Consider the following 24,987-nt stretch of genomic DNA (forward strand, 5'->3'; position numbering starts at 1 on the left):
TTTAGTATATTCAGAATAGTACTGCAGGTCAAAATGAAAACAATAAGTATTTAATTTATAGGCTGAGCTTTCCCTTCATAGGAATATGCTGTGCCAATAGTCTGTGATAAGGATGACAGCACATGAAAAGGTGTGATTGAGACACCAGAAGAGGCCCTGTTCTGAGTAAACTGTGTTCACTGTCATATGCAAAACCCCTCGAGTCCAATAAATTAAGAATAAAACAATTTATTCATTACAAACATACAAAAGTGACAAAAACAACCAAGTTGCAAGATATAAAAATTTCCAATTTGTACAAAGCTTTCAAAGCCGTCATCAGAAATGCGTACTCACTCCACATGAAGATCTCCATCTGGGTCAATTCATTAAATGTAATAAAAAAAACGCTGGCTCGTCCCACAGTAGAGCTACAAAGATATCATTAGATGTTTGTCTGATGATGTATAAAAATTGCTCCTGTTATATTTAAAAAAAAAAACTAAATTTATGTTGTTAACAAACACAAAAAAGGTCATAACAGCAGACTCCGGATTCAAACACAGAATCAGAAGTCCATGCAGTTTTCACAGTGTTGTCTTCACATCAGTGATGTGAATTGTAAACATTGTTGCATATTGTAACTCACCTCAATAAATATACAGCAATACTCATTGTGTAGAAAAAGGTGGTAATAATATTAAAACCTCTGATCAGTTGTTTTCATTATAGCTCACTTTAACAAAAATAAGGCAAAAATATTTTCCCTGTGTTTCTTATCAAGTTTTACAGTGTGTTTAATCACAGAGGTAAGGTTTGACCGATTCAGGTGGAGTTAAGTAGCATTTTCTCATTAGATAAGCTGATTAAGAGAACTATACAACATTCACATTAAACTATATATAGACATTTGTACATTTTGAACAAACACTGGGAGGCTACTTTATTCCTCAACAAGGTGTTAAACAATTTCAGGCAACCAACAAGTAAATCAGAGCAGCAAATCACTGTCAGCAGTTACAGATGTTAGGTAACAAACAACAAGGAATTTCTGTAAAAGTACAATTTGCAGGGTTGCCTAATCATGTCATCTTTAAGTACTGTTATTGTTAATAAGTACTCGTGTCAGATTGACGAGATGGTGGTGAAAATGCTTCGAGCACTGTTTGATTGGCATCACAGGCATCATTACAGATGTTTTCTCAGACAGACTTATGCAATTGTCTTTAGCATCCCTTTGTCATTGAAAAGGGAGTCAGACTTCAGCCTTTATTATACAGCATGCTTTTAAAAAGCAGCTCCTTCTCAACTGTAAACCTTAGTAAGCATTTCATTCCTTTGTGCCTGATTGTCAAGATTCAAAAGAAATTTTCCAAAACACAGGTGCACAAGCTTCTTATAAAAATAACAATAAATAATTCCTTTTCAACTTCATTAGGCAAAGTACAGTGGAACAAGTACAAGGAGAAAACCAGAGCTGTAGTGGCCGCATTCAGCTGCACTGTGTCTTTAAATTATTCAACTTTAGTGTGCTGTAACAGAGGAACTTTAAACAGCGGGTTCCTTCACATAACAAGCATACAAATATATGACAGTGTCCAGGTCCACAGTGCTGTGTCATCTGGTCATAAAACTGCTATCTGGTCTTAGATGTACCTGAAAAAGAGAGAGGGAGAGAGAAATTACAGAACAGTCCAAAAGAGCCATCTTAAAACATTTAATTTTTAAATTGACAGCATTGGTTCTGGCATGCATAGATTCACAGTAGCAGGCAAGAAAAGGATGCAAGCAGGCAAGCAGTGAGAGGCGGAAACAGGAAGAAAGAGGCGAGAGGGAAGGCAGGACAACGGACCAGGTTAAGCTGCTAGAGCAGTGCTGAGTTTGAGTCAGAGTCTGAATCATGGCCAACGGTGAGGCAGGGCTCACGGGAACAGGCGGATTCCTGAGCCCGCCTGTACTCTTGGTACTCCAGACGGAGAGCGTTGAAACGCGCTTCGCTTAGGGAGCGGCTGTACTGGCAGCGATGTGGGTTGAAAACTGGTGGGCTGACTGAGGGAGACGGGCCTGAGGGGGGCATCAGGGACAGGAAATGCATGGATGGGCATGTCATGGGATATGCAATAATCACAGCACAAGGGCACAAGATGAACACATGCATTACACTCAGTGACACATGCAACATTAACCAAAAGAACAATACACTGAGATTGTGAAAGTTACCTTTCTGTTGCTGATCCTGGAGGCCAGCAGTTTGATCACATCTGTGTTCCCCCCTTCCTCTCCGAAAACCTGTCTGTGCCTGATCAAACCTTGTGGCCTCCAGGACCTCCGAGTCCACACACGCATCAGCAGAGTCCCACTCATAACTCTCATCTACTGATGTATTCCTTCTAATGAGATACACAAAACAGGTGATCAGAAAATAGTAATTACAAACAAAATGGCAACATATTTTGGCAACATAAATAAATCCCTTTGCTAAGAGGACACTCCAGTGAGTTTTGTGATTCCAGATGGGTGATGTTTCACCTTTTCGTTCTCCGCTCAGGCAGCAGCTCCATCTCAGCTCTGCTCCGCTCATTTTCCTCTGTGGTTTCTGGGGAGCTGAGCAGTGTGGGGGTGATGGAGAGAGACTGTCTGAAGAGACCAGCGCTACCCCTACCACTGCTCTGACTAGCGTAACTGGCCCTCCCCCCCTCCCTAATCTCCCTGACCTCCCGCATATCAGTCTCCACCCCCCTTCCTAACACCCTGTCAGGGTGTCTATAGTACTCTCCCTCTCTAGGTGGGAAGGGGGCATAGTAAGGTGAAGGCCAGCTAATACCCCTGGGCAGGTAGGGCCTCGGAGGGCCTCTCCTGGGCTCCATGGGTCTCAAGCTTTCCCCTCTGGTTCCGGGCCAGTGCTGGTACTGGGGGACAGGGATAGAGCTTGGCATGGGGACATATTTATGCTGGGCAGACCTCAGTGCTTCTTGAAAGGACGGAGACCACCTGGAGGACTCAGGGAAAACAGTGGCCTGCCGCCGTGGATCAGAGGGTTCCAGCACTGGGGAGATTGAACCTTGTCTAGGTGGGTACATAGGAGTGAGGTAGGAAGGACTAGCTAAAGATCTTTGTGTGTGATGAGGCCTCTCCAAGCTCCCCATGCTGGGGCGCCTGAATGGGACATACTCCCTCCAGGAAGGGCCTGGCCTTGGGAGGGAAGACGGTGTGTGACCCAAACTGTAAGACTTTACCCTGACATCTGGGTTTGGGAACTCATCCCAGTAACATTTCTCAGAAACATACATTCTCGGGCTCTCAAAGTGCTCCCACCTCTGTGAGCCTAAGCTGATGGATTTCTTTAGGAATGGACGAGGCTGTACCATGCCTGAGAGAGTCCTGCAGGGGCCTATGCTTAAGGATTTCTTTAGAAATGGCGCAGGGGCTTGAGATATTCGTGATACAATGTTATTAGTCCTGCTGCCCTGAGAAGGATGTCTTTGGGATTGCTCTGACGTAAACTCACTGCTGTCTACAAAACTCTGTGAGTGTTTTGACATTATATCTGCCATGCCTTTAGCTGCACTAAACAAGGTGTGAGCAGACCTGGATCCAAGTCTAGATTCAGGTGTGTCTATGCTTTTACTCCCAACTCGGATTTGTGTTTTCTCATGATAGAGCTGCTTGCTAGTTTTTTCAGGACCATGTGAGGAGGGTCTTGTGTCGTCAGGAAATCTTACTCTAGGTTCCACACAGAGGGGATGTTTTTTATCAGCACGAACACTGGCCTCTGCAGCACCAGAATGAGTTTGTTGAAAGGGAGCCTTATTTTGCTGTGTGACAGTTTGCCGACCTTCCTGAACATGAACCTCCCAGTTTTTAGGAACTACATCAGGCTTAGCCACCACTGGTTTTTCTGGCCTCACTTGTGAACTTTGACCAGCAGTGTCTGTGACTTCAGCTTCTTCCACAGGCTCATCCACACTCATTTCAATGAATCCAGGAAGGCTCAGGTATTCAAGAATTGCACTTGTTTGGAGTGGGGACATTTTTGGAGTTGATTCGGCAGGCTTGGCCCTGAAGGAGTCTGATATTCTGGGGACAGAGAGTTGAGACTGGTCGCTGTCAACCTCTTCTACAAGAGCTAAGGTTGAGATTGGGCTAGGACTATCAGAAAATGGACCTCTGTCACTCCTCCTGGAGCGTGCTCGGATGCCTTCTCTCTCAAACTCAGAGTAAAACCCAGAACTGCTTCTGTCATCATGGGCCTGAGTCTCTCTCTCTTTGGCCTTTGCCCCTATTTCACGATGGTCATAGGGTAAGGTAGAATAACTAGAGGGGCCTGGATCTGTTGTGATTGTGTGGTCTTCTTGAGTTTGATTATATGGTACCAAAGATGAACTTTCAGGCCTCTCATTGGTCACTGAATGACCTCTGGCAGCTGAATCCCAGGACCGAATGCCTGCATAAGCATATGAATGTCTGGTCCTTGTAGCACCGCCTCCATCCTGCTCAGTGCTGGACTTCATGCATAGATCTGATTTTCTTGGAGGACTCAATGACCTGGCTCTTTCTGGTGTTTCCGGTTGCAGAACAGAAGTGTCAGGGGTGGCATCTGGGGAGAGCATGGGGAGGGAGGTGTTCTGAGTGACTGGAGATCGTGATGAATCAACAGCAAGAGAGTCTTCTGTGGTGTCTCTATATGTGTGAGGATACTGAGACCTGGGTGATGTAGTTTCATGAGGAGTTTGCACAGGAATGAGGCTGGTGACAGATGTAACAGGGCTTATGTCCCACTGTATGTGGGATGTGGGGAGCCGGTCCATGGGGCTGCTGGTGTTGCCAAAGTAGCAGGCCCTCCTATAGTCAGATACCCGACTTGTTTGACCTAAGGGTCTGTGTTTCTGTCTTATAATCACATCTTGTGGCTTCCATACAGGCTCTTCCTCTGACTGTGGTGCATCCCTTTGAGGGCTTTCTGTTTTTTTAGAATGTCGCTCATGTCTCCCGCGGCCACGACTTCTCTGCTCGGATGTATAGTTCTTCAACTCTCTCTCCATTTCTTCTCGCTCTTTTGCCAGCTGGACACATTTGTTAATGCTATCTCTCTCCAGTTCACTGTCCAGTTGTGACACCATAGTGCTGTTATTAGTAAGCTGGCTCTCCATAGCTTTGTAGCCTGAATGCTGTTGTTTGTCTCTATCCAGAAACTTAGGTTTCCTTCCCAAACTGGGGAACAGGTCTTCAGTGTGGCCCGGCATGCGATACCTCCTTAGAGAATCACTAGGTTTTTTCTCACTATTGTCAGAATAAAAGCTGACTCTTTCCAGAAGAGCCTCTGAGCCTTGTTCATCATCAGAATAAAAGCAACCATGACGGGAGAAGTTTCTGGCCATGGCTCGTACTCTTCCAGGGGAGGAAGGAGGCCTGCTCAACTCTGGTATGTCCACAGTGAGAGGAGAATCCTTCCTCTCGTCCTTCTCTGAGCTCAAAATGCTTGACTTTGGAGACTCCCTGAATGATGTCCTGTTGCTGCCAGAACCACCAGCCCCACCATTGCTTTGTAGGATGTCCTTCTTTAAAATTTTCTTATCTGAGGGACCGGAACCATCTGGCAGTGGCTGCACAATGAAACGTCCATCTGGGCCTCTGGAAATGGACTCAAGTGCAGTTGGTGAGGGCGCCTGAGACCCCAAGTGACTCTCAAAGAGTGTGTAATGAGGTGGTGGAGACGAGTTAGATAAGAGTTGTTTCCGCTGGTCGTGGTATTCCCCACGGCTGCCCTTATCAAATGAGGACCGATCGGATTGTGAGCAGGATGAGTTGGGAAAGAATGGAAGTGGTGGACACAGCTTCAGCTTTAGGACACTGTCTGGACTGCGAGGAGGTGATCGAACTCTGAGGAAGACATAAGGGGAACAAAAAGCTTACAACATGTGCAATTTGTAACTTTCTGCCCAGTCACACTACATCAAATATAAGATTTGAATTGACATGCATTAAAGTAACGTTTTAAACATTTTTACACTGTGCAATACGTAGTCAATGCCATCAGTAGATTATAGTCTTTTACACTTGAGTTGTGTGTGTTGTGTGGGAACTAGTTTGAAGAATTTCATAATACAAGAATAACAAGTGTGAACTGTATATGTTAGGAACCTGTTCAATTTAAATATACACTGGTAACAGTATGTGCACTTACTCTTGGGATGGGCTCTTCTGGAAGGCAGATGGCAAATCTACAAGAATATAAATAAAAAAATGTCATCCTCAACTAACAACACTAACAGAATTGATCAAACTGAAAAAACATGCAATGTGTATTTCCTAAACTACAGGTGTTACCTTGTCTTCTCCTTTTGCGTCGACGCTGTCTCCTGTGACTCATGTAACATGCTGTCACCAAAGAAAGGATGATGGCCATAAACAGGAAGCACACTCCTCCTAACACACCAGCCAGCAGTGGCTCAGGGATGACCTCCAGGAAACTTGGGCGTAGGGGGTACATTTCCATTCCTATAATCAAACAAGTAAAATATTGCCTTTTCTTTGATAAAAGATAACACACATTTTGCAAATAATGTTTCCTATTTGTGATTCTTATGGGGATTCAAACAAGTCTCTTTTCTCTCTTACCTGTGGTGGACACACTGACAGACTCACTTGGCTCACTGAGTACTTTGTTGCTACGAGACATTAGCCGCAGATCATAAGTAGAGTCCTAAAAGAAAACACGGATGTTTGATATGTCATTATATTTAAATACATGTTATTCGGAAGATTGTTATATAATTTACATCTATGAACACAAATCTACAATACTTATTTTTGGACAGTATACAGTATGAAGTAAACCGATCAATACCCTCAGCAATCCTTGTACAAGTAGTTCACTCATATTGGCACTGATATTGCTGCTGAGGATGACCCACTGCCCCTGATCCCTGCGGGCCTGCAGCACAAATCCCGTCAGTGGAGAGAGTGGAGCCTCAGGAGGCAGCCACTGGAGGACAATACCTCGCTTGGTTCGGTTGGCTGACAGGACAATGGGAGGATCCAGGATTGGAGGAGGAACTGTGGGTGCTTCTGTTGGAACAGCTGAGAAGAAATCCCAAGTTAGTATATACTGGTATACGCTGATAAAAACAGCATTAAGTGATACAAACTCAAAAAAGAACACTAACCTAGTGTTCGAACAGACATTATTTCACTAAAAGGTCCAGAGCCAAGTTTATTCTGAGGAAGGACACTAAACTGATAGCCTGTGCCAGCAAGAAGCCCAGTCACTAGTAGGTAGCTTTTGGATGTTGGCACTGGCAGAGATGCCCATTCATGTTTCCCTCTGGATGCCTGCTTGACCCTGAGAAAAACATTAAAAACAGCTAAATTAAGCCATGATTGTTATCGGTAGCTGAGAATTACTAGATAATAATGTATTTTCTGTTACTGACCATACAGTGAACTTCTGGGTGAAACCACCATCAAATCCAGGCACCCAGGACACATTAGCCTGGTTCATTTCTGTGGTGACAGACACTGAGGACACAGCGTGTGGACTGGTGCCTGAGGAACAGACAAAAACACTTTGAAAATAATACACATATTGACATATATTTTAACTAACATACGGTGGACACACTCACCCAGCACCATGACCACAGTCCCTGCACTGACAGTCGCTACACGATTAGTGGCCAAGCACTCCCACCCCCCTTGGTGATCTTTGCTGAGCGGCTGCAGCAGGAGGGAGCCGTTAGCCAACACAGTGTATGAGGAACGAGGAGTGGGGCCAATCTTTGAGCAAGGACAACAACAAGTTAGAATATTAGATTATATAGACATTAATATGAGTATGAAAAATTTCTCATACCTTGCTCCAGGTTACGTTTGGAGCAGGGTCACCACTAGCTTCACAGGGTATCATCAACTCTCGGCCAACCTCCTGGAAATATTCAGGCTGAGGGGGTGTTCTGAATGATGGTGGGTCCTGGAGGATAGAGAGAGCTTTTTTAGTGTCTGCCCAAGTGTCTATGGGATCTTTCTGGAAATGGAGCAAAGTCACAAGTCTGGTTGAAATTGTATTACCTGCAAAATGACTTGGGTGGGTTCAGACTGGCCCATGGTGCCATAACTGTTATAGGGCGTGCAGGTGTACATGCCCACAGCATTGTCATTAGCTGTTGTTATAAACACTGAGCCCTCAGAGTTCACCATCCAACCTGGAAACTGGATAGTTGACAGGAAGAATAATTTTATTCTGTGTGGTGTGGTGAGGATTTCCTAATCTTAAAACAAACAAATATTTTATTTCCATGGCACATAACTTACATTGTCAAGATTCAAATCATTCCCATCTTTGGTCCAGTTGACATACAGCACAGGTGGATCAGCCTGGACAGGACAAACAATAAACCCTTCCATACCAGCAGGCAAATACGTTTCCCGGGACATTCGACCAACGCGTGCTGGATCTAAGATGAGTCAAAAAGATTTCACCACAACACATAAATAAAATGACAACAAATACAATCATCCTCTGCTTGTGTGACCAGTAGAGTAACAGAAGATGGATGAATGACAGACTAACGTTTCACTTTCAGATGTGCAGAGGCAGAAGGTGGTGTTAGTATCCCATTAGTTGGGATACAGGTGTAGTTGCCAGCATCTTCTGGGATGAGATTAGGTATAAGAAGCGTTCCATCCACCAAAATCTTCACCCGGGACTTGAGAGACCTAAATTCAAATCATAGAAACAGGATGCATTTTAACAATCTAATATGACAGAGCACTCAACATAGCAGTAAAAAATAATATTATTGACTTAGAAGAAGTATGTGACCATAACCTTGGATGCTTAATGTGAATAATTATCTTATGCTTGTTAGGTTTACAATGTGCTCATGAACACATGATTAATTGTCTTATTATAATCCATTTAGAACTGATTGCATTAGCAGCCTGCTTTGAAAAACCACTTGTCTGATTAGGTATTGTTCTTAGGATCCCATTAAAGTAATCTAACATATTTAATTGTTTATTTTAGTGTCCAGAAATAGACCATTTTAAGACTTTTAAGACTCACTCAATATGGTAAACATTCTGTCCTTGTTTCAGCCATTCATAGGTGAGGTTGGAAGGGTAGGCATCTGCCTGACACTGCAGAACTGCATCCTGGGACATGTTGAGAGTGGTGTCCTCTGGGGAAATGATGATGATAGGAGGACCTATGTGGAAAAAAATATAAGACAAAAATCAAATATTTGACTGTGTATACCGTATATTAGCTTTACACACCATACAATTAATACACAGATCAGTGTAGTGCCAGCAAATATGATCTCATTGCAAAGCTAGCAGTGAACTGTAGGTGGCAGTAGAGACTACTGTATGAAACCATGATTCTCAGGCTGTATCAACTGTATGCTTAACAGGGATGACAATTTCTTTTATCTGGAAAACTGTGTCCGGAAGAGCAGAGATTCTGCCTCTGAAGACTGACAGTTCAACACTGACCTTTGACCTGCAGCTGCGTAGAGTGGGTCACGTTCCCCTCTGAATTGGACACGTGACATTTATACACTCCTGAAATATTTCTTGTGACGGAGGCCAAAGACAAGGTACCATTGAGCACCTGAAAGTGGGGCGAAGGTAAAGAGTGAGGCAAACAAGGACAAAGAAAGAGGTGGAGGAAGGTCATGAGGGAGTCATGGAATGAAGAACAAAGCAGTTTGCTTCAAAGAAACATCAAAGCTACAACTCCTGCCGAAAATGCTAATTACAAAGTATTTAATTAGAATACTGCAGATGCCATCTGTTAGTCCTTACTTTTATTTTTTCGTGTTTCTCAATTGGGCTCTCATCTTTATGCCAGACAACAGTTGGTCGAGGGTTGCCATGGGCTCCACAGCTGAGAGTCAGTGAGTCTCCGAGCAGAACCTCCACAAATGTTGGCGGTTTTTTAATAAACACAGGTGGAGCTACAACAGAGACAGAACAAACGGAATAATTTGTATTATTTTGTTATTACTCACACATACAGTAAAACAGAACAGAGATTTAGTGTGATTTATTTTTTGCTTAATCGTACCACCTGTAGCTCACTCAAATACATTGATGCTCAGTGGTAGCTGTGTTGATTCAACTCTACTAGCCACAAAACTTAATCAGAATAAGATTCAGAAAATTTCAACTACCAAAATACAGTATCTGAAGCTGTACAGCAATTATCTTGAAACTCTATAATATAAAAAAAAATGTTATATTACTGTGATTTTTTTTACTACATTTACCCATGAAATATTGCTAAGGTTTGTATTGAGAAAGTGCATAATAGAAATATTTGCCATGTTAGAAATCAAAGAAGCTTTGGCTAAAATATGATAATCTATGTCAAGCTTGGTATTCTTAGGTAGCATGTATTTACATTATAACTAACACATACACACATGAGCTCATGCTATTATTTATAAAAAATGTGTCACCTGTAACCGGATGAAGCACACGTAGGCCTTTTACTCACTGCAGTACAATGAGTACAATTCAAACTTTAGATTCATTAATTTGAACTTTTAACACAATTGTAGCATGATGTGTATGTGTGCGTAAAGTAGGTGAGTTAAAAGGCAGAGGCAGACCACACATGGCAATGTTGTGCTCCTGTTATTCTTTAAACCTACATCAGCTCACAGCAGGATAGACACAAAGACAAGATGTGATCACCCTGTACAGAGTACATCACATGCCTCATATACTGCAATGACAGCTTGCTGGGGCCTTCAGAGTCCAAGCCAGGACCCATGCTGTAACTGTTCTAAATAAGGACAGAGCCAGTAATGAGCAGCGAAACGAGCAGATCCCAAAACCCTGCAGTGCTGCACCTGTGATGGAGAGGAAAGTCCACGTGCCGTTGCGAAAGTCATCAGTTTTGCTGTCCAGGAGCAGGATGCGGCACTCGAACCAACCCTCATCCTCCAGGGTCAGCTGCTCTACTAGCAAAGAGGCACCCCGGGTCAGAGATACCCGTCCTGTGAGAGGGTGGTAAGGGTGGGAGGGCAAAGGGAGAGAGAGAGAGAGAGGGTCAGCACATAAACACACACAGGCAGACAGGCAGAGTCAGCATATGCAGAAAGAGGGCTTATCATAAAGAGGCCACAGGCATACAATGTCACAAAAGCCACAGTCAAAGTCCAACAGAGTGCAGATAAACTGTAGCTCTTATGTTTGTAGCAAATAAAAAGCTTCTTTTTTAAAATATATGAAAAGAGTGGGGATGGCAGACAAAATATGCAGCTCAGAAAATTAGAAGTGAGTCTGAGTGCAAACTCATGAATCATGTCCTGACTATAATGATATGCCTGATGACAGATGAAGATGGTGTCCTGTTATTTAGGGTGTGGTTAGTGGAGTGGAGAGCTAAGATGAGCGTAACAGAAACACTTTACTTAATCACTACAACAGATAAAGTGTCAAATTTCATGATCAATTTCAGCCTAAAAATAAAAAATCTGTGACAGAATCACCTGTTTTTGTTTAGATTGTTTTGTTTTGTTAAATGGATAGATGTAAATAATGTGAGGCATGGCAGATGCATGCTATGCGCAGACACAGATGGATCCATGCACAAGCACACAGACACACACACACACATCTTCCTGTCACACGCACCGAGTATCCCACTCCCTCTCCTCCTCTCTGTACTTCTTACAACTCCTTGTCAAGCTTTGAAACTTGATCTGCCGGTTGCCTGGTGACTGCAGCCTGGTGTTCAGGGTACAGCCCCTCCTTTTATTCGGTCTCTCAATGAACTCTTTTTTGGCCCTTCAATCTCAGGGCTTTAAATGACAGGAGGATGTGTGCAGGGGGGGCACACACACACGTTGCTCATACCAGGCCCTGCCAAAGCAGTTTGAAAGTAAACAAGGACATGTAGAAAAATGTCCAGCATCCCCTCATTCTATTTGGTATTAACAAGTAAATTATCAATAAAAGAATCAACCCTCTGCAAAGGATTTCAATAACAAAGCATTGCACAAAAATTCACTCTCATTAAATATTCGCAGTGACCAGGCATCTACATATATGCATTCCTGCATATAACATAAGAGAATTCTTGGAATCCTGCAACCTTGAAGCAGCAATATCACAAGAAAGACTATATACTTGTTATTCACAACAGTCTCACTCCAGACAGCAGTGTCTGGAGCCAGGCCTGAGAGCTATGAAATTCATTTGACTCTGTATATGGCCTTAAGACACACACTGAGAGTAAAGACAGGCAACAATAGCTAACAATTAACCCTGCATTCCTGACTGGGGCTGTTGCTGTGCTTAATAGTTAGGTTTAATGATTGACTGACCTCCTAAAAGACAGACTGGTGTTTGATGGGCGGTGTTCACTTAGAGGCTCCATAAAATGAATGCCTGTGATTTCAGGTCAGTATCATTCAAACAACTGGGCAGGGCTCGGTAAAGGGAAATGTGCAGGCAGATGATAACAGGTATGGGGATAACCTAAGGCATTTTCTCTTATCTTTTCATTAGGAAGCCTTCCTTAGCTGCCCATTTCAAATTAAATCTTTCTAATCAGACATGGCATTACTGCAGGTAATGAGTGAAAAACACTTGCACGTGCAACATTGCACTCTTTAACCTACACCTAATCCGTGTGTAGGTAAATATTATGGGATACTTAAAGATCACTGTGGCTAATAGCACCTTTAAAACATGGCTGAGGAAAATCCCTTACCCTGACCATGCGCACTGATCTCCTGGGTTTACAAGCACGTGGGAGTGTGTGTTGATTTTCAAAATATAGTGCCCTGCCCCCCCCTGGGTCTACACAAGGAAATTCTGGTTTCACTGTTGAACACTTAACCCTTTCCCGTAGCCTCCCTCTTGTCCATCACTACAAAGCGATGGCAGCCCCCATTCCTCATTCTCTCAGGTTACCATAGTAACAAGACCAAGAAAAGCCCGGGCTGTAGGTTTGGATTTGAATTCAGTTGCTGTAGAAACACGGCACAGCCAAACATGCTTAGATGCGGGTCGATCGTGCAAGGGGATGGGCTTTTACTGTCACAAATTTGAAAAATTACAAGTGGGGGAAACCATGTTTGTGTCACATCCAAAGCGCATGAAACAGAGAAGGAAGAGTGAGAGAAATTAATGACAAGCGGAAAAAGAAAGGACTTTTCTTTTCAGCCTGTGGGCAGATGAATACAGGGGCTGTGTGACAAATGTTGACTTATTTAAATTTGAATGTTGCATCTTGGGCCTAGAACTAAAATCTTAGATGCCTCTTGGCAGGTGCTCTTGGCCTAAATGATTTGAACAAAAAGGCTGTTTCTCTCTCTGATGGCCTGATGCACAATGCAAATATGTCGCAATAGCTGAACACAAACGTTAGACAATGATAAACCCTATCAATGAAACCCCACCCTGTTTTCAAAATTCAAGAGGAACTGAGGTTACAGGGAGGTTACTCGAATTATGTGCATCGATAATCCACTGACAACCAATGAGAGGTTGACCTTTCTGACCTCTGCACTCCAGCAGACACATTCATCACTCCCCCTAGTCCTACATTTGCACACTGTCCATGAAACCTCCTCAAGAGACAAACATCATTAGACTCTATGGCACACCAAGACAATTGCTGAAACAAAAGCTGCTGCTCCGTTCCTTGTCCACCCTCCTCCTCAGTTTTTTGAACCCCTATCACATGACAGTCTATCTTAAAATGAGCCCTTGTTCTAACAGGTTGAGCTGCAGTGCAGCCAAGGGTAGAAAATGGAAACGCTAATCCACCAGTGCTGTTTGAACCTCTAAGAAGCACCCTCTTCATACTAGTGAGTCAGGTTCTCACCCAGTGGGTGGCAAGTTAGGAAGGATTCAACTTTCAGGGCTCTGCCGCTGGTCAGTAGCAGGTCTTGACTTATTGATCTGATCCTTTCTTTATGTCTTTCAACACAAGACTGATGTGTCTTCTTCTGCAAGTGAAACCACTGCATTGTAATCCAGCTGAAAACTGTTTACAGCACATGCAGTGAGTAATCCTACACCTCATCAATCATCTATAAGGTTTTTATTGTCCTAAAGGAATGGACTCAACATGTGGTTTTAACACATGCAGCATTGTGAATTTAATGTCACAATAGCAGGGGTAACTATGGAGGAAGACAGATTATTCTGTTTGGAGAAGCATCAGCTTTGCTTTTCTTTGTCCATCCGTATGTGCATAAGGGAGCCGGGCAGTGGTGCATTGTGGGATGTGTTTTGATTTGAATACAATCATAAGTCTGGGACTGGCCCCCTGCCTTTGACAGCTCACCCCTCCCACTCCCCCAATTTCTCTCTTCAATCCTCCTGTCCCCCTAATCAGTTTAACCCTCTTATGAATAGCTCTTTGTCGTGAGATAGATTACAGTTAACTCTGCCTCTCACTCAGTCCAGCTCTGTCAACCCGCTGCGCTAGCAAGCACCCACAGCTCACGTGCTGAATTTCACTACAGCGGTAACTGAACTTTATGGCATTAGCTCTGGTGCATGATCACAAAGAAAAGCATTGCTTTCAATATTAGAATCTGAAGAATTAAAGTCCAAAATTTAATATAGTGAAACTACTTGAGGTATTTTTTCCAGTGTTTTCAACTCTAAGAACTTGAGTCTGTGGACAAAATACTGTAAGCCTACTCATTACATTTACTACTTACCTACTAAACTAACTTTTCACATGGATCAAGTTAAGTAATTCTGCAGTGGATGACATAACATCACAAAAGCCATAGATGATGCTTGGACTACATCTAAGCATTGACACACCTAAGGCACAAGGTAACAAAGCCTTTGTAATGAATGACCTGCTGCTCTAAGCTGGTGAACATGAAATTCCCAAGTTGCAGCCACCTATTCTTCTTTCACTGTGTCATTGTTTGCTGCACTAGTTGTAGTAGAAAAACTGGTTGGAGATGAACAGTTTCACATTTCAGCTGGACTGTTGTCTGTGTTCTGTGTTGGTAAAATGACTACATTTGCAAAGCTTTAGTTGTTCAATTTTAAACTCTACCCTAGTTTACCGGGGATAAGGTTAAAGAGTTCAGGGTTTGTGTGGGTGCATTGCTATATTCAAGTACATAAATGTGTAGAGGACTTGTGCATGACTTGAAATGCAGGCTTTACCTTCTCCAACTTCAGCAGTCAAGCTGAGAGTACGATGGAGGCCTGCTGAGATCTGGGGGTTTGCCTATTGTCATTCTAACCTCAGGTCAGAGTTGCCTGCTCACAGTCTCTACTGATTTATTTCAGCACACAGGAGATATTTGATCTAGCATGCAACAGTAAACCATCCTGACACTGAGACTTTAACATATTGTCTCAACAAATACAACTCAAACAGGCTTTAGTGTGTCAGTCAGAGTTTATCTGGCTGTTTCCTCTTTGTTGTGAGCTGACTAATGTTCAGTGCTGTGGGGCATGCTGGGCGTGAAACAGAGTGAAAAAGTGGCGAGTTGTACCTACATCTTTCTGATTCACTTTAAGTAGACATTTTTAGGGACCTAGACAGGGTGGTTTCTAATGGGGTCATATGAAGGACACTGCTAGTTGTGACACTCCTCAAATACAAATGACAATCTCAAGTACACCTGATATCATATCAAAAAACAGTTGGTTTAATGGACTAAAACTAGGATCCAAGATATCGTTTGTTCCAAATCCTTCATCACAGTTGATGAGCTAAAAATAAAAGGGATTGACACAAAGCAGCCAAACAGACAGGTCGCATTTAGGGATGCTTTTTATGGTTTATCTTAACCTACTTTTTGTGTGGCACTTGCATTGCAATGAGCCCACCATAGGAGGGCTATAAAAACAAAACTTTAATACTAAATAGCTGACAAAATTTTGAATTACATATTCAAGTCTGGTACCTTACTATGCTTTATTGAAAGCAACTATTATGCTAGCACTTGAGTATCAGTTCCCTTGATATCCATAATTCATTTTCTTCATCTTTGAACTAAAAAAGAAAATGATCCCTGCTCTCTTGTTCCTGTCCCTGTCCTTAGACAAGTTAAGACAAAGATCAGGAAACGCTTGCCGACGTGTCTATGTTGTGGTTAAATCTAAAATCCCACAACATTTTAATTTGAGGGTAGAATACATTAGACCCACAGCACTGACACGCTTCACATGCAGCCATCTGCTTCCAGTGGGAGGGGAGATGTGAGGATCTGAGGCAGACAGGGGCAGAGCCCACACCAGGCAAGTACAAACTCCTCCTAAACAATGACATTGGTTAACAGCCTACAACAGGGTTAACATGCCAAACATATGTAGTCCAATTGCCTGGTGGGGGGAGCCTGTTTGTCGCTTGGCCCCTGCAAACCTTTAGTGGGGTCCCCAAATTGTTACAATGTAGAAAAAATGTTTCTGGCCGAGAAGCCAGAGAGATTTCTAGACATTACAGTGACCTAGTTGGGACAGTGTGGGGTTTGGGGTGTCCTAGTAGTCCTGTTGGCTTTGGCAAAGCAATGTGAGGTTGTGATACCCCTCTTTGTCTTTTGTCCTCTGATAGACAATGACAGGATTATAGGGCTCCAGCAAGAAAACTCCCATTATTCCCAATGCTTCATCCATCCTCCTTCGAGCACAACAATCTCCCCTTATTGGGTCACCCCTCAGCATACTAATAAAACACTGCCATCAGACCACCAAGCCCCCACCTACACTCATAATCCCTTCCATGCACAGCCTTACTGGTATCCCCCTTCTTCTTGCTCAGCGACCCCACCCCCCCTTCAACGGCCGCCAATAAAACGCATCTATTCTCGCCCTTCCCTTTTCCCCTGTAGAACAACTGCACTCAGGAAACAGACTAAACACCAGCTGTAATTACAGGGACTGTGCTTTGGATGGATTATCTATTTGAGGTATTGTTCTACCCAAACTTCCTGTGCACAAGTCCTTATAAATACCAGCATAACCTCCTGGTGTCTACCTTTGCCCACACACAGATGAGCTAAAAGGTTTAGTTGACACATGGACACCTCAGATTCCTTCTCAAAAATCTAGAGAAGCGAGAGAAATCTGTCAACTGGTGGTCAGAATTCCAAGTTCTTGGAGCAGTGCCTTTAAAGCTTACTTTGTGGGCAGGACAGTAAAACCTCAAAAGCAATGAAAAAAAAAACATTTGAAGTCTTACAGATCTACTTCAAGGGAATAGAATGCCAGCCAAGCAACAAGTCTTTCATCAGTTTTGTGAAAGTTCAGCATGACTGAGCACATCTGAATAACACTTACCCTTATAGCTGGGATGAACACGAGGAGCATACACGCCAAATTTGATGAGGACGGGAACATTGTAACCAAGACGCACCCACTCCACAACATGAAGTGGAAAGAGATTTGGGGTGGTGGCTTCATTGGATGTAGGAGTGAAACTACAGTCCAGCTCTGCAGAGCCCCCAACACGGCCATGAACAAGCGATTCTGCACCCTGAGACACACCTATAAACAATAAACATATCACCATAATAAATTACAGGATTGACTCTGGACATCTGGAAGGCAATAAACAAAAAAATAAACACATACATCATGATTTATGCAGCAACTTAAAAGGTTATGGATGCCAAAGAGACCAGATTAACATCTCTGGTCATTTAAAATCGTTTGCTATGCTAAGAGCATTTGATAAATGCTTTGAGTAATATGCAAAAAGAATGAACTGGACCACACAGGCAGAAAGAGTTCAAAACACAGAGAAGCCAGTGGGAAAATAAAACAACTGTAACTTGGATCTGCTACTGAATATGACACTTCCTGACTGTTAAAAGTAAGGCCATCAGAGGGCATGTAAAACTATCATGTGCCATTTGGTTACAAGATCATATAGCAGCAAAGCCAACAAACACACGGCAATCCCATTAGTGACACCTGGAGTAGCGTGCCCTCTCTCTCCCTAAATGCCATGTGCTCACGTGGGTGTGTGCACAACTGGGTGCCAGTGTTTGCTCTGCTCTGCATCTGTCCTGCTGATTACTTTAATCTCAAAAGGGTGGAGGGGGTTGGTGGTGATACTCTGATGCAGGGCAGCAGGACTCTGAGCTCGCTCCAGCTGACCTCCCACCACCCCCTGGGGTACACACATGGTCTGCGGACCAGCTCAATCAATCCCACCACCACCTCCCTTTTCAAACACAGGCAATGCACACACAGCGGCATGCTTAGGGTTGGGGGTTGCATAAATCCAGGATTGATCTAAATCCACACCCAGAGATATTATTTAAGTTGGATTCATTCTCTGTCATCCACTAATGTCTGAGTTGTAACCCCTCCTCTTTACTCTCTCCAATATAAGGCAATGGGAGCTGTTCCAAATTCATAATGATGTCAACACGCTGCATGTATGCTACAAAATAACATAACATATGCCAGCTGTTTTGAAATGATTTATCGTAACAGCTATATGTCTTGCTGATATTGGTGAAATTATGGGGGAATAAAATAGGAACAAATCGCAAATCACATAACATCACTGCCCAAGCAATATCTATTATATGCATGTTTTACTTTTTATCACTTCAGTAATGAATGAGTTAAATAAGCAATTACACAATACAAATACAGTTATAATGCTGTGTAATAGCAAAATCCAAGTTAACATTTTAAAGAGACACAATCATGACTGGGTGAATTTGTTCCAACGAGACAGATTTTCATCACCGTTAATCTCTACAGTACATGTTGAGTGTCAGTGTTACATAATTGTGTCTGTGTGTTTCTCTGCTTTAATCTCTTGTCTATGTCACATTACAATACCTGACAAAATCCTACACTCAGTATACAATAGATCAAGATAAGTTGGATGACTAACTCTATTCTGAGAAAAGTCTTTTATCATTTAACTGCATTTTGTCAGGATACAAAAACAAGTTGGTACAGAAAAATGTCTGTCTGTAAAGAAACTATACAAGCTCCAAAAGAAGAAATGACTTTGTTAATGTATGCAATTATTCTCTGTTTTGCATTAGCATACTTACTAAGCAGACAGATGGCTACAGCAGTGGTGACAGCCTCAAGCCACCGTCTCTCCAGTCCCATGGCCGTCCGTCACACTCCTTCACACATCTCCCAACCTGAAAAAGAAGACCCCGCATCCCATTTACTCTTCAGCAGAGCAAGAATGTACTATTCACAGATTCAGCAAAGCACAAGGACATCCCTCACATCCCCCCCTCAGACAAATGTAATCCCTCGAGTTAACATCAACTCATTATCCAACAACTACACAACATTCCAGATGCTTCTTAGTTAATAAATAACTGTATTCTTTGAAAACACATCTGCAGGAAAATTGCATGTCTGATCTATGTTTAGATGCAAGGCAATTAAGCTATTCAACAGATGCAAAAAATAGACAACAGGGCATGAGGTTGCTTACAGTATGCATCTTGCATAGGTTGCTTGCATAGGCCAAAGTTTGTGTGTGTGTGCATCTGTGTGTGGTGACAAAGAAGACATGTACTAGGCTGTAAGTGTATGTACAGATTAACCTGATGCTTGTGATTGGTCCAGCTCATCCAGAAGGTCTCGCCTCACACTAAATAGGCCAACAGCAATTGACAGGTGACACGAGCAACATTGATAAGTGTCCCAACTCCAGATGTTATCTAATTACCAGTGCTTAAAAGGGGAACTTGAGTGGCATAAATAGACTGCCATTAAACAACATGCATAACTTAGACTCAAGTCCAGTAGACACTAAGCAGCCAGTTGTATCAGGTGCAGTCTGCCTGACTATGAAATGCCCAACTAGACTACACAAGCCCTCGGATACAACCCACTCATCTCCTAATGAGCCGCACAAGCAGGACTCCACTTTCACAAATTGTGGACCTACTTTAAAGTCTCCACCATGAGATCAGCTACAACAACTCCTGAGGCCATGCATCTCAAATTGGATTGGAGGCACAAGTTTAAGTTGTTACCCTTCAAACATAATGGAAGCCCTTGCACACCTCCCTTAAGTCACTCCATTCAGTACCCATGACACCAGCTTATTACTTTAAGTTCATTTAGGTAATATAAGAAGTAGTCTATTCTTAGAAAGACTGTAGGTGTTAAGTTATTAGCTGCTGATATAGCCAGAGATGCACTGCAGAAATGCAGGACCACTGAGATGTTTAGTCTCTTTGCAGCACTTAAGCAAACAAACAGCTCAGAATACAACAGCAGAAAGATGCAGTATCTCCTTGAACTTGATCAGCAGAGGGGAAGTTTTGTCACAACTGAAATAACTTTTGTATTGTATCTTTCTAAAATAAAGCAAAATGTAAGACCAAGAAGAGCAGGAAAAAACACACAAACACAAAAGTGGGGGTGGCTTTGCAGCAAAAGTTGATGAAAAGGGGAGGGTAGTAGAGTACGATTAATGGTTAAGTGCAATGTTTGAAATGAGGACGGGATTACTCCTACTGAGCAATAAAGTCTCCTCAGTAGGGGAGACAGCACTCTTCATAATGGATTCAGGAAATAAAGAAATAAATCGTATCGGTTGAGTGATAATTTGTGTGTCACCTCCAGCAGTCAAAAGACTGAACATCACCACATAATTTTGGCTGCCATTTTTACAGTCATTTTAAAGCAAAAGAAATCAGCCAATACTATGTATAAAAGTTAGACCTCAAGATAACAGACCTCGTCTTTGTCCCTGCTGTGCTCACAAACCAGAATACATGACTGTACTGTGGAAACAAACTAATTGGGGAAGCCTGGGGGGCTGTGCCTGCAGGTGCAGAAGTAGACAGTGAACAGCCAGGTTATTTCCTAAGGCAGCAGAGCAGAGCAGGGATATTTAATTGGCATTTGCACAAGAGGTCCTCACAGGAAGGCCAGATGTTTAGGTCACAAAACGTTCTGTAACAAGTCCACAAACATGCCACTTAAGTATTTGACTGCAAAGACAGAAACAGTCTAAACAACTATCATTTATAAACAATAATTAACTTAAAAAAAAACTTTTAAAAAGCTTCAAGCGTTTAGAACAGGTCACTGCAGGTAAGTGGACCACAGTGTAATCCTGCTTCAGGCAGTTCCCTCTGTCTCGTGCATGTGGATGCCTTTTAGTCATCTAGCGTTTCCCCGGATTTCACTGACACAAATTGCTTTGGACCTTAGCCTTCTGGATGGTACATTTGTAACACCCAGTCTAATCCAGCCTTGCTGCTGTAAGTGTTAATAATGTAATTGAATTAGAGATCAAATTGGTGAGACAAATCAAGGACACTGTCATCTGGTTGTACTGTGATCAATCACTGGTAAATCAGGTCACACAGGAATGCCCACTGGGATTGCCCAATTGCTATGGGTGGAGTCCACATGGATGCTTCATTTGGTGGCGAGCAAGAATCTCTGTGTTTTTTCATTTCAAAATAGATGTTTTTTATGGAAGATACACGTGACTGTCTTACACAGTGTGTCTTTTCCAGGGATTTCTTTGCGTCATCTTCTCCTCCTCAACTCAATTGCCTCAAATAATTTCAGGTTGACCCAAAAGAAATTCAGAGGCTCTCCAAAATTCTAACATAATGCATAAATACAGGGCGAAACGCTGATGTCTATCAATACTGACTAAATCTTATCTTAGACAGTTTTTATTAATTGAATGTGACTAAGACGCTGATTCCAGCCTGCCAGCTGTCAGCTTGCAGGACTGACCCTTCCATCACTTGCATCGCTACTCTATTACACCTTCATATTATTCAGATATATTCATATGCCACACATATATTCAGGTCTAAACTGTGCATAAGTTATATAGAATAGTCCAGTCTGTTCATCTCTTTGATACATTTGATCAGTAGCAACCAGTTCCTCTGATTTTCTGTTTAAAGTCATGCAAGAATCTTCACATAAAAAGTGAACTTTTGACCTAATATGTGTAAGAGTGTGTTAACTCCCTGTACCTAAGCATGCCCATCGGTGATACTAGTGTCAGATACAGGCCTGATAAGCAGTAGTATTACTCTCTTAGTAATCCTTGTTAATCCTGACAGGCCATAGCCTCTGCGCAAACCAGCCTACAGCAAGAACTACAAATGTAACAAGAGCAGAAACTTTGAGAGGCACAGAGGAAAAGACAACAGATTTGTGATAACAATTCATGCGAACTACAGTCATTTACAAAGGAATGTGCTGAAAATCATCAATCCAACCTTGACTAGTTAGACCAGCCTGCACAGCACAGGAGTCAATTCATAGATTTTGTCCCTGGCACTACAACCCAGTTTTGAAACTGTATTGATGTTTACTTTAACCAAAGGAAATGAGCAGGGCACACACTGGGCACAGGACTGGAGTCCTAGTCTCTCGGGGAAAGCCTGTTGTATATGGATTAACATCGTGATCACTGGTAACCCAGCATGTTGTACTACAGGATGTAATAATTGGCTATTGAGCAATGGTTGACTGTTTTCAAAATATTCACACAGAAACTTGGCCTTATTACCTCTACTCTGTACTTTGCAGCAATTGCATATTACACAGATAAATTACCCATGTGCTTGACGCATGAGTGGACTGGTTTAATGTTTTTTTTTCCCCAGAATGAAATGCATTCATACAGCTCAGACATCCCAGGGGAACAGAGAATTACAAGTGTCTAGTGAAAACAAAGCAGCTAACATCGTTTTTGTAAGCCCCATGTATCTTTTCTTCCTCAGGTCAGTCTCATAAAGCTACGTTCAAGGCAAGACAGTGAAGGAAACCAAAGATCTAAAGCCAAAGGTCATGAACTCAAGAATCCAGTGTTGAAGTATGGCGCTGGATTTATTTTAAAGCTCAGAGTTCAATGAGGCACAAAGGACCTCTGCAGAACAGACACTAAGAATTGTAGTGATATGGTTCTCACCTCTTCACTTAGGGACAGCTGTTACTGCCCAGATGTAAAAGGCTTTGTCAGACAGCTTCAACCCAGTAAAAAATACAATGGTGCCTTTTTATGGCAAACTGCATGACGCTAATAGACCCTTTGCCTAATCACCCATTGCCCTTAGTTTACTACCTTTCTTCATTCTGTTTACTCTAAGTATAAGCATTAGCAATGGGTCTTAACATTCACAGTTGGAGACTACAAAATCCTATATTAACCACTAATACAGAGTGATTTGGAGTAAGCACTTTCAGCTCATGAATAATTTGTTTCTCACTGCAATCAATTTCCTCCAGAACGACAATCTGGCTACAGGGGACAGTTGGTCACATAGTGCTTTGAACAATGCATGCAATATAGCAGTGAAATGCCAAGGCTTTCAACATGTTGAATAATGTGGGATATAAGTGTAAAAACGACACCTAAGCTGGTGACGTGCCTGGATGATAATTGCTGAACAATGATTTCAAGGAGCCTGAAAAGAAAATGCAAAACTGCTTCTTAATCAGAATAACTACAGAAAAATCTGACTAAAAATAACACTGATTTAGTCAAGTTGAAGAGGGAATTATTTTCAACTGGTGTACTTTCTAAATATTTTTTTTAAAAGGCAACAGTTCTAGGCCACCTAGCAGCTGATGGAAAATTAAAGGATGTTAGTACTGTGCACCTCCCTTCTCACCGACCAGTATTAGCAGCCAGAGCAAAAACAAAGGAAAAGGAACAGTAGAGCAAGGAATACACATCATGCAGAAAGCACATAAATGCTGCACTCCTCTGAGCAAAACATTAGGGTTTTGTCCAGCACTTAGCACCATGACAGCGAGCAGCAGGCTGGTAAGCTGTTTGGTCCATGTTAAAACAAACATCAAGCCTCAGGCCCTTTATTCCTGCACTCCTACAGTGAATTTTGATGCGCATCCCACTGTGTCACCACCCAGACCTCCTGTAAAGGAAAAACAGGTGCATCTTTTGTCTGAGTCAGGGAGTCTGGCAGCGGCTTAGAGGAGCGAGCCCTAAATATAAAAACACAACACACTATTTTGACAATTGATTTAAGGGCTATTACAATGTCTTAAACCAATTTACATGAAAACACTCACACTCAGCCGGGTATTACAAATGGAGACTGTGATACCCAAAACATAAACAAAGGTCCCAGGGACAGTGTAACCAACTATTGCTATAATATATTTACATTTGAAATAGAATAGGTGTATTAAAATATTATAAGTTAAAACATGAAACAACAGGCAGTAATGTAAGCACCACTACGGGTAAGCGGGTAGGAGTGTTTTATCAGACACAGTGTTATTGATTTGTTAGAGACCAGGCACTATGAGATGTTTTCTGTGTTTCCCTGACGGGCCTGCAGAGGATGTTGCAGCTCTGCCTGCGCAGGTCCTTACCTTGCTTGAGGCACTTTTCACTTTAAGCTCAAAGTACAATCTTTCAATCCATTGATGCTCCTTTTTCAGACTCGGCTTGCAGAACTAATTCAACCGTAAACTCCTTTTTTTCTTCAGGGAGTAAAGAGATTAAGAACATGAAATTTAAAATAAAAAGATGACGGTACAGAAGTGGATTCAAGTGGTCACATTTTTGTCCTTCCTCGCCGCGTTGATGTAAAAGAAAAACCAAGCTAAAAGTGGAAATCCATGGTTAAAGATTTCTCAATATCCATTAACCGAGACCACTCTCATAAGTTCGACATCAGCCCATTTAAAGTCCATTTAAAGTTTCCACGCACTGGCTCTTGTGTCCGCAATATTCTTAGTCCAAACTTGTCAAAAGTGCCTCTAATCGAAAGTAAGAGTTTTAACTTGGCTCCAGATCGACGAATCACGCTTTAATCATCAAAGCAGCACAAGATTCATCAGAAAGAGAGCGCACTACACGTTAGTCTGAGTCCTGCTGTTGATACCCTCCCCGTGGTGTCCCTCCTCCCATTATTACCATACCCTCCTCCTACTACGACAGCCGCCATCGAGCCTTCCAGCACTACACCAGCATGTCCGGTTACACATTTCAAAATAAAGTAAAACTGGAGCAAGGCAAGGATGACACCGGCGCAAAATGAAGACTGTCTATAATAT

The 24,987-nt window shown here is 42.5% G+C and overlaps 1 protein-coding gene across 4 annotated transcripts; it reads right to left on the reverse strand.

Moving 5' to 3' along the window:
* Positions 1-320: 320 nt before the first annotated feature.
* On the reverse strand, positions 321-24,795 carry igsf9b (immunoglobulin superfamily, member 9b). 4 transcript variants are annotated; one of them, XM_028414755.1, is made up of 22 exons: positions 24,301-24,795; positions 19,002-19,097; positions 17,260-17,466; positions 10,839-10,985; positions 9,787-9,938; positions 9,475-9,592; positions 9,044-9,185; positions 8,549-8,694; positions 8,290-8,432; positions 8,047-8,187; positions 7,832-7,948; positions 7,605-7,755; positions 7,413-7,524; positions 7,146-7,321; positions 6,827-7,059; positions 6,598-6,682; positions 6,307-6,477; positions 6,164-6,200; positions 2,509-5,859; positions 2,200-2,366; positions 1,832-2,043; positions 321-1,635 (listed from the first exon to the last, which is right to left on the reverse strand). In XM_028414755.1, exons 2-21 carry the CDS (start codon positions 19,060-19,062, stop codon positions 1,844-1,846), a joined length of 6,057 nt encoding a protein of 2,018 aa, XP_028270556.1. In that variant the 5' UTR covers positions 19,063-19,097; positions 24,301-24,795; the 3' UTR covers positions 321-1,635; positions 1,832-1,843. The 4 variants fall into 4 exon arrangements, with proteins under 4 accessions (XP_028270556.1, XP_028270557.1, XP_028270555.1 ...); XM_028414756.1 differs by having other exon boundaries at positions 1,906-2,043; positions 2,200-2,369; XM_028414754.1 differs by having other exon boundaries at positions 2,200-2,369.
* Positions 24,796-24,987: the final 192 nt, after the last annotated feature.

This window comes from Parambassis ranga, chromosome 9 (genome assembly GCF_900634625.1).
Source record: "Parambassis ranga chromosome 9, fParRan2.1, whole genome shotgun sequence".
In the NCBI taxonomy this organism is placed as follows: domain Eukaryota; kingdom Metazoa; phylum Chordata; class Actinopteri; family Ambassidae; genus Parambassis; species Parambassis ranga.

Excerpts from the sequence above, each read along its gene's own strand:
- igsf9b (XM_028414754.1), bottom strand. The coding sequence starts at position 19,062 with ATGGGACTGGAGAGACGGTGGCTTGAGGCTGTCACCACTGCTGTAGCC. Across the intron at positions 7,060-7,145 it reads AATGTCTGTTCGAACACTAG|CTGTTCCAACAGAAGCACCC; the intron begins GTTAGTGTTCTT and ends ATTTCTTCTCAG. Across the intron at positions 2,044-2,199 it reads CCAGGATCAGCAACAGAAAG|GCCCGTCTCCCTCAGTCAGC; the intron begins GTAACTTTCACA and ends TGCCCCCCTCAG.